This window comes from Pelobates fuscus, chromosome 11 (genome assembly GCF_036172605.1).
Source record: "Pelobates fuscus isolate aPelFus1 chromosome 11, aPelFus1.pri, whole genome shotgun sequence".
Classification (NCBI taxonomy): Eukaryota; Metazoa; Chordata; class Amphibia; order Anura; family Pelobatidae; genus Pelobates; species Pelobates fuscus.
In genome coordinates this window covers 54,111,604-54,130,698 of record NC_086327.1, presented here as the reverse complement: position 1 = coordinate 54,130,698, position 19,095 = coordinate 54,111,604, and the positions used below count along the sequence as shown (strand labels likewise).

Here is a 19,095-nt window from a genome sequence, read left to right as displayed (position 1 = left end):
GTAGGCGGTGGTAACACAAGGATAGCGTTTTTTTTTGGCCCAGGCATAGCATATCAAATTGGTTGTGGGGTTGCGTGAGTGTTGTTATTTTTTTTAACGTCTCCTACTATATGCTTTATACGGAGGTATGTGAATATTTTGCGGTTAGGGAGAAGGTATTTCTTCTGGAGGTCAGGGAATGGTAATAGCCCAATAGAGGTGTGATATTCTGGTCACCCCTTTTTCTGTCCATCCCTGCAGGGGGAGGTTGTGAGTGTGGCGCTGGAGACTAGTCAGTGGGTCGAGGGCCTCTATGTTCCCACTGAACAGTTTTGGGGCCCATCTTAGCCACAACTGAAGTGACCCTCTAGTCGGCGTGCAGCTTTTGGAATGACGGGATTGGGCCTTGGCGGGGATCCACAGTAGATCACTGAAGGAATGTGGTGCACTGAAGGTGCTCTCCTGGTGATACCATATTGGGTAGTCTAAGGAGGTCAGGAGGCATGCCGTCTGGGAAAGCTTTGTCGCTAGGTAGTATTTAGTTATGTGGGGTACTCCCAAGCCACCCCCTCCCATGATCATGCTGATGTTTGATAGAGATACCCTCTGTGTTTTTTTTTCCAGATGTGCGCATTAAGGAGGCTCTGGAATGCCCAGAGGGTGTACTTAGGAAGGCTAATCGGTAGGGCTCTGAAAAGGAATAGAATCTGTGGGAGGATGACCATTTTGATGGCATTAATACGCCCTAGCCAGGATGTGTTTTTATTGCCCCAGCTCTCCAACAGCCGCTCTATGTCCACCATTAATTTCCCATGGTTATGCTTTATGAGCTTGTGTTTTGAGGGCGTTAATTGTGTGTCTAAATAGGAAAGGGTGTCCTTCCTCCATTCGAAGTGGTAAAGTGTTTTTAGAGACTAGAGTTGGGATCTAAGCAGGTTCATGGACAGCACCTGGGTCTTTGCCACGTTGTTTTTATAGTAAGAGACCCGGCCATAGTCTTGTAATAGGTGCAAAAGAGTTGGGAGGGAGTCAGAGGGGTTGGTGAGAAAGAGAAGGATGTCATCTGCAAACACTGCTATTTTTTGTTGTCTGATTGGGGAGGGGATGCCTGCAATGTTAGGGTCTGCCTTGATTTTGCGGTTTAGGGGCTCTAGTGCAAGGATAAAAATGAGGGGCGAAAGTGGGCAGCCCTGCCGTGTACCGTTCGTCAGAGCAAAGTGTCTAGAGATGAATCCGGAACTCATGACTGTAGCTTAAGGGGAAGAGTATAGGGATAGGAGTCCAGTCAAGAATTTGGGTGGGAAGTTAAGCCTGCGGAGAACCTCCGACATATAGCCCCAGTGGAGCCTGTCAAAGACTTCTCCGCGTCCAATGCCATCATACTATAGAGCCCTGTGAGCTGTCCAAGTTCATGAGTTCCATTATGTCCAGGGCTCGTCTGGTGTTGTCTTCTACCTGACGTTCAGGAACAAAGCCCGACTGCTCAGGTGAGACAAGTTGACATAGTAGGGGGCAGATGCTATTTGCCAGGACCTTGGCGAATAACTTAGTGTCGGCATTAAGAAGCGAAATCGGGCGGTAGTTCGCACATGAGTCTGTGGGTTTGTCTGGTTTGGGAAGCGTGACAATTGTGGCTTCTAAAATTTCCGGGGGTATGTTGTACGTGTCTAAAATTAGGTTGAATAGTGCCGTGAGGTGGGGGAGTAGTAGGTCCTAAAAAACCCTATAGTAGTGAGTGGAGTAGCCGTCCGGGCCTGGGGCCTTGTGTCTCGGGGTGTCACATAATGCCTAGATATCTCGGTGGGTAGGATCGGGTTTGTCAGTGCCGTGGTCTGTTCGTTGGAGAGCTGGGGGAGGTGTATCCCCTCCAGGAAAGTGGCGATGTCCTGAGGGGTGGGCTGGTGCTGGGTAGGATCCCCGGAGAGGTTGTATAGTTTTGCATAAAAGGCAGCAAATTCGTCTACAATCGCTTTCGGGTTCATAACTTTAGTTTCATGGCCATCCCTGACATAGGGAATTTTACCTGGGAGGTTCCAAACTTAAGCTGAGAGGCCAGTATTTTACCTGCCCTGATCCCCTGCCTGTAGTAGGTTATTTTCATTTTTCTGATGGCCCGCTCGACTTGTTGCATTTGTAGTGCTTCTAATGTGGTCCTAATTTTGTGGACCTCTAGTCTATGGGGTTCAGTGGGTGAGGCTTTGTGTTGTGTTTCGGCCAGTTTTAGATCTTTCAGTAAGGAGTCGCTTTTTTCTGAGAGTTGGAGCTTCAATTTCACCCCCATTTGTATGAGTGTGCCTCGCGTGACTGCCTTATGGGCTAGCCACGTCGTGGTGATGTTTGTATCAGTGTATTGATTGTCCACAAAGTAGTGTGTTAGGGATCTCCTGATCTCAGAGGCCCTCTCAGGGTTGTCTATGATGGACTAATTGAGTCGCCACTGGCCCCGCCCTCGGACTGGATGTAGTGTGGTGAATGATGACGTGAGGGGGGCGTGGTCCGACCAAGTTATCGGGTCAATATTGACCTCAGCTAGGGTATCCAGGACTTTAGCATCTACCAGGCACGTCTATGTGGGAGTACTGGTCATGGACCCTAGAGTAAAAAGTATAGTCCCTAGAGGCTGGGTAAAGTGCCTGCCAAGTGTCATGTAGGCCATGGAAGTGGAGGAGTGCTGACAGTTTTTCTCCCAAGAGTGAGGATCTTGGGTGGGAGCCTGGGGCCCCTGACCTATCTAGGTCAGGGTTTAGCACACAGTTAAAGTCCCCGCAGACCAGCATCTGTCCCTTTTTTAGTTTGTCAATCCGTCTCAGTGCCTTCTGTAGGAAGTCGTATTGGTTGGCGTTGGGGGCGTATACATTTGCTATAGTCACCTGGGCGTCATTGAGGAGGCCCAACAGAATCAGGAGCCTGCCGTCAGAGCTTTTGTATTCCCTTTCACATTGGAAGTGCAGTCCGAGTGAAACAATATGCTAACTCCCTTTGTCTTGTTAGGTGCTAGGGTGTGATACGCTAATGGAAAGGAGGTGGACGAAAACCTTGGGGGGTTCTTATTCGAAAAGTGGGTATGCTACTGAGGCATGCGGGGCCCATAGTTGGGACAAGGCCAGCCTGCGTTTTTGCGTGGTATTTAGGCCATGGGCATTCAGGGATACTAAGAGAAATTTGTTAGGTGGGTCATTGCGGTAGGGGTAGGGCACCTCTAGGGCACATCTGGGTGGGTGTAGGCATCCCCGTGGGTTCTGTGCAATAAGACTGAAGGAGGTTTTTAGTGGGCATCTCAGTTCGTACTTTGTGGTAGAAAGGGTAGGTCTGGGGCATGGGGTATAACACAATTTACAACAATTGTAACAAAAATAGATAACATAAACAAAGTATATACATAGCAAATAGCTAAAAAGCATTATGTGGAGGACCCCACCGCCGAGCGTGCGCCCTCTACTGCTCTGAGAGGGGGCTACAACGGCGGGTGGTGTCCCGGGAGAGTTTCGGGGGAGGGGGTTTACCAACAGTTGGTGGGGCCTTTACGCCTTTCAGGGCCCAACCACATATAAGTGATGGGAAAGAGGAGGGGTGGCCCTTGCGGGAGCCCATTGGGAGGATTGGTAAAGGCCGGTGTCGACAAGGACTGAATTGTGATTCTAGGTCAGCTTTTGTGCCTCATCTATTCCCTGTGGGGCAAATTGTGGATCATGGGCGGAGAGTTCCTTCACCTATTGCCATTGTAAGTCCATTCAAGTCTCTCGTTCGGACAAGTTTCTGGCTCACGAGTGGGGCAATGAGTCCGATGCATGGAATGGTGAGAGAGATAGTGTCACATTGGCTGGGCTTATTAGGGTGAGGGCGTAATTGTACTCACGTGAAGGTGAAAAGCCCTTTTTGTCCCGCAGTTCCATAGCATGGAAAATCGGTCTGTGGGGTTGAGCAGGCCATGGAGATTCAGCTGAAACTCGCCTGAGTAGGCAATAACGGTAGCTTCAACTCCTTGGTAGCGTAATTTGCTAGGTTTTTGTCCAGCTTGTGGCCACTTTCCGCAGTGAGGACGGAGAGGTAGTCGCGTTATCGTCGGGGAACAATCCCCAGGCTTTGAGTGTCTCCATTCCCTGGGGCGGACCTTCAGTTTTGGTGAGAGATCCATTCCGCCATATCAAGAGTTTTGTGGGAAAGCCCCATCTGTAGGGCACTCTGAGACGTTGATGAAATCCCGCCTCCTGGACATCGTCGTCGGAGATAGGTCATCATAGAGGGATATCTCCTCGTAGGTAGGTGGCATCTCGGAGGCCTTCCTTTGCGCCGTGAGTATAGTTTCCTTTGCGCTGTAGTAGTGTAATCTAGTCACTATGTCCCTTGGGGCATCTTTTGGGGGTTGCTGGGTTTTGGTACTCGGTGCGACCGATCAAGGCGTAGATCCGCTGGAACCAGGGCAGGTCGAATTGCCTGAAAGAGCTGCAGTAGGTAGGACGGCAGTTCTTTGTGTGTTATCTTTTCCGGCACTCCACGCACACGGATATTATTGCGGCGGGAACAGTTCTCCAGGTCCGCCATTTTTTCCCTCGGGCGCCTGTTATCTTTTTCTAATTTCTGCAATTTTTCTACTATTGTGTCGTTTGCCTGACACAGTTCGTCTGTTTTTTCCTCCAATGTGTTTACTCGTATCCCCACTTCCAGGAGGTCTTTGCGCATGTCTGAGACCGCTGTTTGAAAGTCGGTTCTCATAGAGGTGCTTAGCTCATGGAGCATGGCTGCCAATTTTTTCTCTGACACCGAGAGGTCACCCATAGAGGCTTGCCTCGAGTCATTATCAGATCCTGCATCACAGGTGTGCGTGGGTGATTGGGAGCCGCCGCCATCTTGGTCGAAACAAAGCCGGTCTTTCTTCCCTTGTCGGAAGAAATCCGATGCTCGTTGGGCTTTTGGAGGTGCCATGTTGGTGTTGGGGGGTGTTCCCCTTACCACTGGTATCTTTTTTTGGAGTGGTATAGGCTGATTGCCGCTTATTTCGTCGCTGCTTAGGCCGATCCGATCACAGAGCTCTCACAGCATGCGACCGCTCCGATGGACCGGAAGTCATGTTGACTTGTTTTAAAGACATTACATTAAAGTTGGATCAGCCTGTAGTGTGTTTTTCCACTTTAATTTTGAGTGTGACTCAAAATCCAGACCTCCATGGGTTGAAAAATTTGATTTCCATTTTTTAATTTTTGTGTGATTTTGTTGTCAGCACATTAAACTATGTAAAGAACAAAGTATTTCAGAAGAGTATTTAATTCATTCAGATCTAGGTTGTGTTATTTTTGTGTTCCCTTTATTTTTTTGAGCAGTGTATAAGATCTATATACATATTACACATACATACATAATACATAACATACATAATATTCATTATGGACTTTATGGTTTTAACAAGAGTAACAATCGACATGCAGTTTCAATTTATCCACACCCATTTAGACGGATTTAAATAAGGAGTAACAGCAGGTCAGGAGAGTGATATGAGGAAGCAGTTTAGATGAAAGAAATCACGCTGTTGAGGTCATCACGTTCGGACATCATTACGCTGCCAATGCCAAGCCCCACCTCCCAGAAGTGGTGAAGTGCGCTTGAGAACCGGAGAATATTCTAAAATACTGGTATTCAGAATCCAGGTTTCCAGTATTACCCTCACCTTAAGGGAACAGCTTTTGCTAGGGGTGTTTTTTATTTAAACTTGTATTTAAAGAAAGCTTGTAATCTACTTCTACATATCTTTGCTTGGATTACTGCTAACCTAAGTCCCGCACCATCTATGATCATTTGGATCACTAAAAATTTGAGCAGACTAAATACTGCTCTTTACTTGTGAGTGCATTTGGCATATATTTTTGTATACCCTATATGCCTACTGTGTTACACTATATGTTCTCTCTTTTCTTTTTATGGTACTATATCTGTGTGGACCGTATATACTGAGGAGCCTTTGTGGCTGATTACACACATTTTGCACAATACATTGTTTACATTTTTTTGCACATTAAACAAATACCACAGTGTTCACAGACTTTTTTGGCACTCTATAATTTCTGCACTTTAGTTGTATATTTGTTTGTAACATTGTTTTAAAGGTATAGTGCACCTTTTTTTTTTTCCAGGCACACACACATAATACCACAACTAAGGCACACAAATATTGAGATCAGCCGCAACATCAGCCATAACCACCTTCGTAGTATTATGTAGGTCCCCCTTATGCTGCATCGCGTCATGGACTCTAAACATGTCCTGCCTGTGGTATCTGGAACCAACACACTGGCAGCAGATCCTTTAAGTCCTGGGTGCGGTCTCCATGGATCAGATTTGTTGTTCCTGCACATCCTGCTGTTGCTCAGTTAGATTGAGATCTGGGTAATCTAGGCAACACCTTGAACTCTTTGTCATGTTCTTTAAACCATTCCTGAACATTTTTTGCGGTGTTGGCGAGATGCATTATCCTTCCCAAGGAGGCTACTGCCAACAGGGAACACCATTGCCATACAACAATCTCTAGGTAGGTGGTACGTGTCAAAATGCCAGGACCTAAAGTTTTCCAGCAGAAGTTTGCCCAGAGCATAACACTCTCTACTGGCCTGTCTTCTTCCCATAGTGAATCCAGCTGCCAACGACACACAAGCAAGCAACCATTTACTTGATCTAACGCGATTCATCAAATCAGGCAACCTTTTTCAATTGCTCCAGGGTTCATTTCTGATGCTCACCTCTCCATTGAAGGCACTTTTGGTGGTGGGCAAGAGTCATCATAGGCATGCACTCTGAACAGTCTGAGGCTTGGCAAACCAAGATGCACTGTGTGTTCTGACATGCTTCTATCATGTACAACATTATGTTTTTCAGCAATTTGAGCTACAGTAGCTTTTCTGTGTGACTGGGCCAGACTGGCTAGCCATCGCTCCCCACTTGCATCAATGAGCTTTGGGTACCCATACCTTGACACCAGTTCACCAGTTGTCCTTCCTTGCACCACTTTTGGTAGATACTATCCCACTGCATACTGGGATTACCCCACAACAATTGTCATTTTAGAAATGCTCTGACCCAGTCATATAGCATTACTTTTTGGCCCTTGTCAAAGCCACTCAGATTTTTTTACTTGCCCATTTTTCCTGCTTCCAACACATGAAATTCAAGAACTGACTGTTCATGTGCTGCCTAATATATCCCACCCCTTGACCGGTGCCATCGTAATAATAAATGTTATTCACATGACATGTCAGTGGTTTTAATGTTGTGGCTGATAAGTGTCCATAACACAATAGGCAGTCTACACACAATACCACAAACAATCTACACATACACAACTCTACAAACCACTTCTGCCACACACACATGCACACATAAAATACTACAAGCCCACCCCTCCACAAGCACAATACTACAAACAACTATGCATGCAACCAATATATGCAGTCACACGACACCATGGACATCACACACACACACACACACACACACATATATATATATATATATATATATATATCATACATAATGTCCACACACATACACACAAATTCAACCTTACAAAGCATCCACTGCACCCATACATAAAACATGCCGAATACTCAACATATATAAAGGGCTGGCTCTCTATTGTACTGGCTTGTATTATTTTTAGTCGAGCACAGCACTACCAAAATGTTCCCTCCCCTTGGTGTAGATGAAGTTTATGTGAGTTTGAAATGTAATTTTGCTACTTTCCTCTACCTTCTAGTCTAGCGCTATACTTTTATCTCCTCCATTTTTCCCATATTTTTTCACACTGTCTCCTTTTATTTTGCAGTTCCCTCCTTTGAATATGTTCATGTTTTTTGACAGATACAATTACATGGAGAGAATTACATTTTTCCTGTTTGTTATACTAACTTTATAATAAGTGGATATTGCATTTTAGTGGATATAATAAAAGTTCCTACACCATATCTCATTTGTGTTTTGTTAATCTTTTGTTAACCCTTTCTTTTCTATGGTGTATGAACGTTTATTTTTACTACCTCATTCTCTTTACTAGTACTTGAAAGAATATAGTTCATGGATAAGATCTTGGCTTTTATTTTTTGCATCACCACTGTTTCTGCTCTGTTGTTCAAATTTATGGCTGACAATGACTTCACAGTCCTTTAACTAAAATTTTACTTTCTGTGAAATCTCCTCCTATACTGCACGTCATACAGGACATCATTATTGAAGGCATACCATGTTTAAACAACTCCAAAAATCACAAAAGCAATTTCTTTTGGTTTTGCTTACTTTACTTAAAGAGAAACTATAGTCACCAAAACAACTTTAGTGTATAGAACATGCCTCAGACTTTTCACGTCTCAATTATCTGCCATTTAGGAGTTAAATCACGTTTGTTTCTGTTTTTGCAGTCCTAGACACACCTCCCCTGGCTGTGAGTCACACAGCCTGCATGGAAACCCAATGGCTTCATTTTCAATCAGATGCAACTTACTTTAATTACATGCAGGAGGATCTTGCAGGGTCTAGCAAGCTATTAACAGAGCAAGAGATAATACATTCTAAATTAAACAGAATTTGCAATAAAGGAAGTATAAACATTAGATGACTCTTTACAGGAAGTGTTTAAGAAAGCTCTGTAAGTCGCATGGGAGGTCTGCATAAGGCTGCATAAACAAGGTGATTTAACTCCTTATTGGCAGAAAATTGAGCAGTGGGACTGCAGGGGCATGCTCTACACACCAATACTGCTTCATTAAACTAAAGATATTTTGGTGACTATAGTGTCCCTCTAAATTTTTGGTGTTCATAATATGGAAAATAATGACCATGCCCTACATACACTGTATTTTACTGTGTTACTTTCACACTCAAATATTGCAAACTATTTGCTGAAAATTAATAAAATGTTTTTGTTGTGCAGAAATTGCATGCTGATTCCACCTATTATGCTACTGACCTATTCTTCATTATACTTGAAGGAACTCACTGGATGGTAGAGATTTTGAGCCTTATACGTAACAATGGTGACCCTACCTGGTGCCAAAATGTACCCAATTGGGAAAGAATGCCATGGCTTGAAGTTAATAGGGATCCTTCAATGCATGTTGAAGAGCAATCACCACGCTATTTCTGCTCTCATTTACCCATACAGTTGTTTCCAAGGTCTTTCTTTTCCTCTAAAGCAAAGGTAAGATTATTTTTTTCAATCACTGTTAAAATACAGATTGTAATTGCTTTTATATGGAATGTGTGTGTGTGTGTGTGAATGTAGGTAGTAGATTTGTGTGTAGTGTTGTGTGTTTTTATATACTGTTGCATTTTAAAAACAGTGGTTTATTTGTGTGTAGTGTTTGCCTTTGAATGTAGGGATGTGTCTGTATTTAAGTTTGACTTTTGAATTCAGGGATGTATTTGTGTGTAGTGTTGGTGTTTGAATGCTGAGATGTATGCACATAAACACTGCCACACATACACTTATACACACACAGATCCGGATACACAGATACACACACACACACACTGACACATGCAGATACACTGACACATGGAGATATACAGACAGACATACAGATAGATACACAGATACATATACAGACACACTGTTTTTTACCTTTTGGTTGCAGAACGGTGATTTACCTGGAGTCCAGTTGGCTGGATCAGGCTGTTGGGAGTCTGAGGCTCTCCTACTTCATGCTCCCTCCTTTCTGCCTTTTCCTCGCGGCTCTGTGCTATCTGGGAGGAAGTTACTTTCAGTTTCTTCCAGCACTTTCGAGATTACAGGGGCCTGGTGGTGCTTTTAAAGCGTCCCTGTCAGCACTTTGCTACGTACATGGGCCACCCAGTGGACCCCTTGAGCTTCCAGATTCTGTAGTAGTTAAGTGTGGAAGACAAAAACTGTTTTGTTCTGTCTTCCATGTAACAAGGAATTGTTTATTTTAATAAACCATTACTTTTTAAAAAATATTATTTAGTGTCAGCAGTATCGTGGAGGTACTATACTACACATCTGTATCACTTTTCTCTCTATCCTTAATCTATACATTTTTAATAGAGATGTGTACGTTTTGGTTGGGTTTGTTTCCATTTTTTAATTCTCTAAGTTTTTTCAAAATAAATAAATAATAATAAAATAATTAAATAAATACAATTTGGAAAATATTTGAAAGTGAAACACAATTCAGGCACCATTATTCTCATTATTCAAAGGATCTACCCACATAAGGGTACCAAATTAGGGAGCTATTTCCTTAACAACTCCCTAATTCATTAACCTTAATTATGATACTCCCACATAAATGGACCATGTGATGGATCACCCTGTCCCTGGACTGAAAAAGCCTATTTGGCTTTGTTTCTCAAGGTAGCTCTATTTGGAATAGAAATGAACTGTACAAAAAAGATGGTTTGCATCTTTCTCAAAAGGGAGCAAATGTTCTTATCGAGCAGTTCAGAGGTTTTGCTAGGAAGTATTTAAACTAGGAGAGGGGGGGTGGACGGGGGACAAAAGGGTGATAAAACATCAATCAAATTGTCCCCCAAAACAAAAACAGAAAGTAACTGTAACGTGTGTTAAAAAATGATAAGTTTGAGTCATGTCTACAAATGCTCACAGTTTAGGGAATAAGATCCATGAACTTGTGGCAATAATGGCAACTGAGAATGTAGATTTAGTGACTGTTACATAGACATGGTATAATGAGAAAAAATTACTGGGATATAGCAGTACCAGGGTACTCTTTATATAGAAAAGACAGAGAAGGCAAGAAAGGGGGAGGGGTGGTCCTGTATATGAAGGATAGCATAAAATCTAGCCTAATAAAAGTTAGTGAGGCGAACATAGTCCGTTTGGGTTACGTTAGAATTTGGTAATCACACAGTAACTCGTGTAGGTGTGACTTACAGGCCCCCTGGACAAATAGAAGAGTTAGACAATCTACTAGTTGAGGAAATAGCTAAAATGACAATGAAGGGGGAAGTTATTATCATCAGTGACTTTAATCTTCCTGATGTTAACTGGAAATCCAATCCTGTGTAAAAGTAAATTTTTTCTGTGCTTGGAGATAATTGGGTTATGTGAATACAATGCCTTATTCAATTATCTCCCAAGCATAGAGGAGGGATTACATTGTTAGTGTCCTGGACCTGAGAGCCAATGCCATTGTATAATTGTCTGTACTGTAGTCTGCTCTCAGGTGCAGAGGGGAGTGCCCCTTGTATGGGGGTTGCCATAAAAGGCCGTGTGTGGCTCCATTAAACTCAGTCATCTCACAGCATAGAGCCTCGTCTCATGTTTGTGGGAGAAAGCTATAACAGCTCTCTTTCTTCTGCTTGGAGTGTTTAATCACTAGCTCTTTTAAGAGCTGTTCCTGCTCTGCAGCATCCTTTCCACTAGGGGGAGAAGAACATCTCTGGTGGCGAAACCCTTCTCATCAGGGAGGCCACCACAGATCAAATCAGGGAGTTATATCATAGGCGTGCGCACGGGGTGTGCCGGGTGTGCCTGGGCACACCCTAATCCCAGCGGCACGCCTATGGAGTGAGACCGGCAGGGGAGATCTCAGGATCTCCCCTGCCGGCTCATGCAGAGCCGGCGCTATCCAAGCGCCGGCTCTGCTCTCAGCCTCCCCTCACCGGCTCACAGGCAGGGAGGGAGGCAGGAGAGGACCCGGGGAGCTATTGCCAGCAGCTCCGCCGGGTTCCTCTCGCGAGATCTGAGCGTTGCCGCGGCAACGCTCAGATCTCGCGTGAGTGAACTCTAGCCCTGCGGGGCTAGAGTTCACTCTCCACTGGACCACCAGGGATGGATGGCGGCAGCAGGATCCCCCCTCCCAGGCATAAGGTAAGAAGGGAGGGGGGATAACTGATCTGCCCCCACCTCCACTGGACCACCAGGGACAAGGAACAAGAATCCCCCCCTCCCCACATAAGTAAGAAGGGAGGGGGGATATTAAGTATCCCTCCACCCCCCACAACCTCCACCCCCCACAATCACCCACACACATACACACATACACAGCACACACACACACATACACAGCACACACATACACAGCACACACATACACATACACAGCACACACACACACACATACACAGCACCCACAGACATACACAGCACCCACAGACATACACAGCACCCACAGACATACACAGCACCCACACACATACACAGCACCCACACACATACACAGCACCCACAGACATACACAGCACCCACACACATACACAGCACCCACACACATACACAGCACCCACACACATACACAGCACCCACAGACATACACAGCACACCCACAGACATACACAGCACACCCACAGACATACACAGCACACCCACAGACATACGTTCACTCTCCACTGGACCACCAGGGATGGATGGCGGCAGCAGGATCCCCCCTCCCAGGCATAAGGTAAGAAGGGAGGGGGGATAACTGATCTGCCCCCACCTCCACTGGACCACCAGGGACAAGGAACAAGAATCCCCCCCTCCCCACATAAGTAAGAAGGGAGGGGGGATATTAAGTATCCCTCCACCCCCCACAACCTCCACCCCCCACAATCACCCACACACATACACACATACACACATGCACACACATGCACACACACACACATACACAGCACACACATACACATACACAGCACACACACACACACATACACAGCACCCACAGACATACACAGCACCCACAGACATACACAGCACCCACAGACATACACAGCACCCACAGACATACACAGCACCCACAGACATACACAGCACCCACACACATACACAGTACACCCACACACATACACAGCACCCACACACATACACAGCACCCACACACATACACAGCACACCCACACACATACACAGCACACCCACAGACATACACAGCACACCCACAGACATACACAGCACACCCACATACATACACAGCACCCACAGTCATACACAGCACCCACAGTCATACACAGCACCCACAGACATACACAGCACCCACAGACACACAGCACCCACAGACACACAGCACCCACAGACACACAGCACCCACAGACACACAGCACCCACAGACACACAGCACCCACACACATACAGCACCCACACACATACAGCAGCCACACACACATACAGCAGCCACACACACATACAGCACCCACACACACAGCACCCTCACAAACACAAACAGGACCCTAACAAACACACACACACAAAACACTACCAGTACCCTCACACACAAACAGCACCCTGACACACAGTACATTTACAGCACCCTCACAAGTGCACACACACACACACACACACACACAAACAGCACCCTGACACACAGTACATTCACAGCACCCTCACAAGCACGCACACATAAACACCCTCACCCACATAGTACACTACCAGCACACACACATCACACTAACAGCACCCTCACACAGCACACACACAGCTTTGTGTGTGTGTGTATATATGTGCATATATATATATATATATATATATATATATATATATACATACACGCCGCGTGTGCTTGTGCTTGAGGGTGCACACCCTAATGCAATAGGCTGCGCACGCCTATGAGTTATATACTAACCAGCTCCTTAAATTGGTACCCTTAAATATGATAATCCCACATGAAGGTACCAAATATAGGAGCTATTCATTAAACAGTTCCCTAATTTGGTACCCTTAACCCCTTAAGGACCAAACTTCTGAAATAAAAGGGAATCATGACATGTCACACATGTCATGTGTCCTTAAGGGGTTAAATATGGCAATTCCACATAAGGGTTTCATATAAGGGAGCTGTTGTGTTCAGTAGATAGCTCCCTAATTTAGTATCCTTAAAAATAGTAATCCCACACAAGGGGAGCTATCTACTAACCAGCTTCATAAATGGGTACCCTTAAATTTTATATTTCCACAAAAAAAGTACCACATAAGAAATAATTCCAACCAAATAAGCTATTTATTACAAGCCAATTCCACATGAAGGTACCAAACTAGAAAGCTTTTGTGTATCTTTAAAATGGCAATCCTACATAAGGATACCAAATTAGGGAGATATAATTTAAACAGCCAAAAGACCAAAATTAATAAAAGTTGTTTTTCTTTTTTTTTTTTTTTTTTTGTAAATATGTTTTTATTTATTTTCATATATGAACAATAAACATCGAGACTCGCAGGTCTCTCTTTTTAACCTGTAGTGTTAATTTTACACTTATAAATTCCGAAACTCGCAGGTTTCTTCCCTTCTGCGTACAACATACTTTTGAGACGCGTAGGTCTCCCGTTTTTTGTAGTTTTCATTTTAAGTAAGTTTTCCAATTGATATGAACTTCAGTAAGTCTGAGAATTCCATTGACCGCATTATGTTGTGTTGGGAAATGTGGTTGACCATGACTACATAATATATACAGTGGGCTGCGTAGGGGTATCTTGTTGTTCAGCATGTATTGGACTCGCAGGTCCTTGATTAAGTGCTTCGCTTTTTGGCTCGCAGGCCTCAAATACCATATACGTTTCAAGGAGTAGTTCCTGCGTGTTGTGTGTTGTTTGTGGGTTAGGCAGCTACTTCTTACTGTGTCAGTGTCAACTCTGTGGGTATCTGGTGGTTGGGTAGGGTGGGAGCTCAAGCCGCTCCCTGCATCTGGGATCGGATCGCTCTCCCCCTCTGGTGTTGTTGGGCATGTTGCCTATCGCCCTTTTGTGGATCCCCTGCCCGATATGTCGTGTTCATGGTATGGTCATGCTTTCCTCATTCTCATTTAGACCCGTCTCCCTCCTGTACCTTTGGTCCTTCAAGTGGTCGGGGGTACTCGTTCCCCAGTCTCTCCCTGTCGGTCGATTTGTCCTGTGCGGTGGGGTAGGGGTGTCCAGTCCAGTGTCGTGGCGGGTTGGGGAAGGGGGGTAGGGGTGGTGTAGGGCGTCCTTATTGGTCAGTTGGCTATAGACGACCGGGAGTTGTTCAGTCGCCTAGAGGCCTAGTGGTCGGTGTCAGGTTGAAAGTCTTGTCGGAGCTTACGTTGGAAGTCTTCCCGTCCTGTCTCTAGGATCCATCGTGTCCATATGTCAGTGTAGATTGTTGGGTTTGTCGTGGTCGTCAGGGTCAGCTCTTCTATAGCTCTAAGTCCCTCCATTTGGTTAAACCAGGTCAGTAGTGAGGGGGTTTTCTTCTGCTTCCATAATTGGGGAAGGACCTGTTTTGCTATATTCAATATCCTAATGGTCATAGATTTTTTGTACCGCGTTCTGGGTATTGCGGTATGGTGGAGTAACATTGCCGCCGGTTCCAGGGGGGGGGGTGCATCGGAGAACATCTCCAGAACTCTGTGGATCCCCTCCCAGTATGGTCTGATTAATTCACAGTCCCACCAGATGTGTCTTGCTGTACCTACGTCTTTTTCGCACCTCCAGCAGAGGTCGGGGTGGGTCGGGTCGATGGCATGGAGGGTGTGTGGCGTCCTGTACCAGTTAGTCAATATCTTATAGGCCGTCTCCTGCGTCTTGCTATGTACTGAGCAGTGGTGTGTGAGGTAGCATATGTTGTCCCACTCCGTGTCTGAGAATGTGGTGGTCAGTGCCGTCTCCCATCTGCCCATGAATTGGGGCGTCTCCTGCGGTGTCTCTGCTTGGAGCATGGAGTATAGTAGGGATATGCCGTGTGGGGTTGGGGTTGGTTGCATGCAAAACTTTTCAAATGTGGTAGGGCTCCTGGTGAGCGCTGACCCCTGGGGCAGAGTGAGGACAAAGTTCTTGAGTTGGGTATGTTTAAATTGGTGCATGAATGAGGGGACAGTGTCTCCTATCATGTCTTGTAGCGGTTTGCATTTCCCGTCTCGTATTGGTTTGCATTTCCCGTCTCGTATTATGTGGTGTAGGCGCGGTGTGGGGTTCGGGAGGATGTGCCGAAATGCTCGTGGGTCTAGGCCAGGTGGGCAGGCCTCGTTATGGGTTAGCGGGGTTAGGGGAGATGGGTACGGCGCTAGTCCCCTTTGCTTCGCGGTCCGCCGCCACACCTCCAGGGTGTGTCTCGTGTATATTGACATTTCCTGGCTATCTGTGCTCTCTTTCCTCCAGGGTATCCCTGATATCGGCTTACCTGCCTCCGCCTCCTCCGCTGTCTTCCATAGTTTAGAGACTCCCTCTTTCGACCATTCCATTACCCTTTGTAAGTGTGTGGTGACATAATAAAGGTGAAAGTCCGGCAGGGCCAGCCCTCCCTTGTTTTTGGGTTGCATCAGGGTGGTGAGTTTGAGTCTGGGCCTCCCCCCGTTCCATATATATCTAGTCATCGCGGAGTTAAGTGTGGTGAAAAACGTTTTAGGTATAGTTATTGGGATGGCCTGTAGGAGATATAGGAGTCGCGGGAGGAAGTTCATTTTAATGACCTGGATACGTCCCAACCACGATATGTGTGGGTACGACCAGTCTCTCATGTCAGTTTGGAACGTTTTAAGCATGTCTGCGAAGTTCTCCCTAAACAAGTCACTGCTCTTCCTCGTTAGCCATATGCCTAGGTATCTTATCTTACTGTCCGCCCAGTGGAATGGGAAGCTTTGGCGTAACGATTCGTCTCGTTTGGTCGGTATGCTTATATTGAGGATGAAGGATTTGGAATTGTTAATTTTCAAGTTGGAGACTTCTCCGTATACTTGAAGTTCTTTTATGATGTTAGGGAGTGTGATTTCCGGGTTGGAGACTATGAACAAGAGGTCGTCTGCGAACGCTGCTACTTTATGATGAGTTTTGTCTATTTCACGCTCGGTTATGTCCCTGTTTTGCCTGACGTGGGTTAGGAAAGGTTCCAGGGCCAGTATGAATAGCAGTGGTGATAGGGGGCAGCCCTGCCGGGTGCCGTTACATATGGGGAATGGAGCTGTGAGTGCTCCGTTGACTAGGACCTGGGCTGTTGGCTCCGAATAAAGTGCCTCTACCCATCTCCGTATATGTGGTCCAATCCCCAGGTGTGTTAAGGTTTCAAATAGGAACGTCCATCGGACCCTGTCGAACGCCTTCTCCGCGTCTGTAGACAGCAGGAGAAGGCCCCTCTCTTGTCCTCTTTTTCCATGCATGAGGGTCAGTGTTCGAATTGTGTTGTCCCTCGCCTCCCTACCCCCCACAAATCCCACCTGGTCCGGGTGGACCAGTGAGGGGATGTGTTGTGTGAGCCGCGTTGCTAGGATTTTGGCCATGAGTTTGATATCGCAATTTATGAGCGAGATGGGCCTGTAGTTCCCGCAATATTCCCCATCCTTACCCTCTTTAGGGATAACAGTGATATGAGCCGTTAAGGCTTGTTTGGGTATTTGGTGCCCTTCTCTAATGGCGTTGAACGCCTCTACCATTGGGGGATATAGATGTTCTGCGTAGGTTTTGTAGTATGCTGTCGGGAATCCGTCCGGGCCCGGACTTTTGCCCTGTTTCGTGTGTTTGACAGCGAGCGCTAGCTCCTCTATCGTGATAGGTTCGTCTATCAATGCCGCCGTCTCCCTATCTAGAGTTGGCATTGGGAATTTGGCGAGGTAAGTCCGTATAGAGTCTTGCAGTCGCAATTTCGCTGCTTCGGTCTGCGGTTGTGGTATGCTGTATAGGTCTGAGTAATATGTTCGTATCGTCTTCATTATATCTGTCGGGAGTCGGTGTAGTGTCCCGTGTTTGTCCCTAATTTTGTCAATGTACGTTTGTTGTCTCCGCTTGTTCAGCATCCTGGCTAGTAGTTTGCCACTCTTATTCCCGTGAAGGGCAAAAAAGGCCTTATGTCTGGTTGCGTCCCTGTAATGTTTGGAGTGTAGTAGCGTGGTAAGGTCCCGTCTCAGTTGTAGTAGTTGGGTTTGTCGTGTGTTTGTTTGTGTATGCTTGTTTAACTCCTCCAGTTTGTGTATGTCGGCCAGAATCTCCGGCTTCGGAGGCGGGCTTCGGATTGTCTCTTCAAGATCGCCCCCTGTTGGATGCAATGGCCTCGTAACACGCTCTTGTGTGCCTCCCATCTGGTCATTGGCGATGTCTGGTCAGAGGTGTTAAATTCAAAGTATTCTTTGATCGCCTCTCCTATGGAGGCTTTGGTGTCTATTTTAGCGAGTAGATATTCATTGAGGCGCCATTTGGTGATGGTGGGGCGAAAGAGGTTAGATTTTAGTGTCAGTGTGACCGGGGCGTGATCCGACCACGTCGCCTCGCCTATGTTCACGTCGGTTACCAAGGGTAGGTTATGGTGTGTTACATAGAGGTGGTCAATTCGGGAGTAGGAGTTGTGGGGGTAGGAGTGGAATGTGTAGTCCCTAACGTCCGGATGGTGGGCTCTCCAGCTGTCTATGAGTCGGTGTTTGCGGAGTAGGGATTTTATGTTTTGAAGTTGGTATGAGGGGGCCTGTGAGGTGCCCGAGGAGCAGTCCCATGTGGGGTCAAGTGCCATGTTAAAGTCCCCACCCAGGATGAGTATCCCTTCTGTGAAGTCCTGGAGTTTGCGTAGCGTGTGGGTGAGAAAGCGGTAATGGTGTTTGTTCGGGGCATATACATTCGCAAATGTGTACGATTGGTTCGCTATTTTCCCTTTGAGGAATATGTACCTGCCCTCTCTGTCCACCCTGCATCCCCCCTCCTGGAACGGCACCGTTTTGTGGATGAGAATGGCTGTCCCCCTGGACTTACCACCATGATAGTCGCTGTAGTATCCGTGAGGGTAGTGATGGTTGGTCATTTTGGGCCTAGCTCCCTCCCTGAAGTGCGTCTCTTGGATCATTACTATGGAGGCCTTGCGTCGGTGGAAGTCTCTCAGGGCACCTGATAGTTTTTCTGGTTTATTCAGTCCTTTGGCGTTAATCGTTAGAATAGTTAGGGGTTTGGGTGTTAGCGCCATGTCGTTTGGGTATTGTAACTGGGGTTACCTTACTCGTCTCTGTCCGGTGTCGGTCTCTTCCGGGGGTGGTCAGGTTATACCGATCGGGGGGTAGTGTCTGTCGTCTGTCTCGGGGGTCAGGAGTAAACAGGTCGTGAGAAGAAGGTCTGGATATTGCAAAGTGGGAGGTTGTGGTAACCTACCCCTGCGTCGGTGAAGGCGCAGGCGTCGGGGAGCGGTGTCTCACGCTACCACCTGTGGTATGCGTGGTTCGCTCACCTGTATGGTGACGCCTCTGCCTGTGGGTGCGTCG

The 19,095-nt window shown here is 46.3% G+C and overlaps 1 protein-coding gene across 1 annotated transcript in view; it reads left to right on the top strand.

The window, feature by feature from the left end:
* LOC134577476 (sulfotransferase 2A1-like) overlaps positions 1 to 19,095 on the top strand; it is a 168,723-nt gene that overhangs the window by 77,665 nt on the left and 71,963 nt on the right. The window contains exon 2 of the mRNA XM_063436237.1: positions 8,949 to 9,157. Coding sequence (XP_063292307.1) covers positions 8,949 to 9,157 — 209 coding nt within the window. The remainder of the gene's footprint in view (positions 1 to 8,948; positions 9,158 to 19,095) is intronic.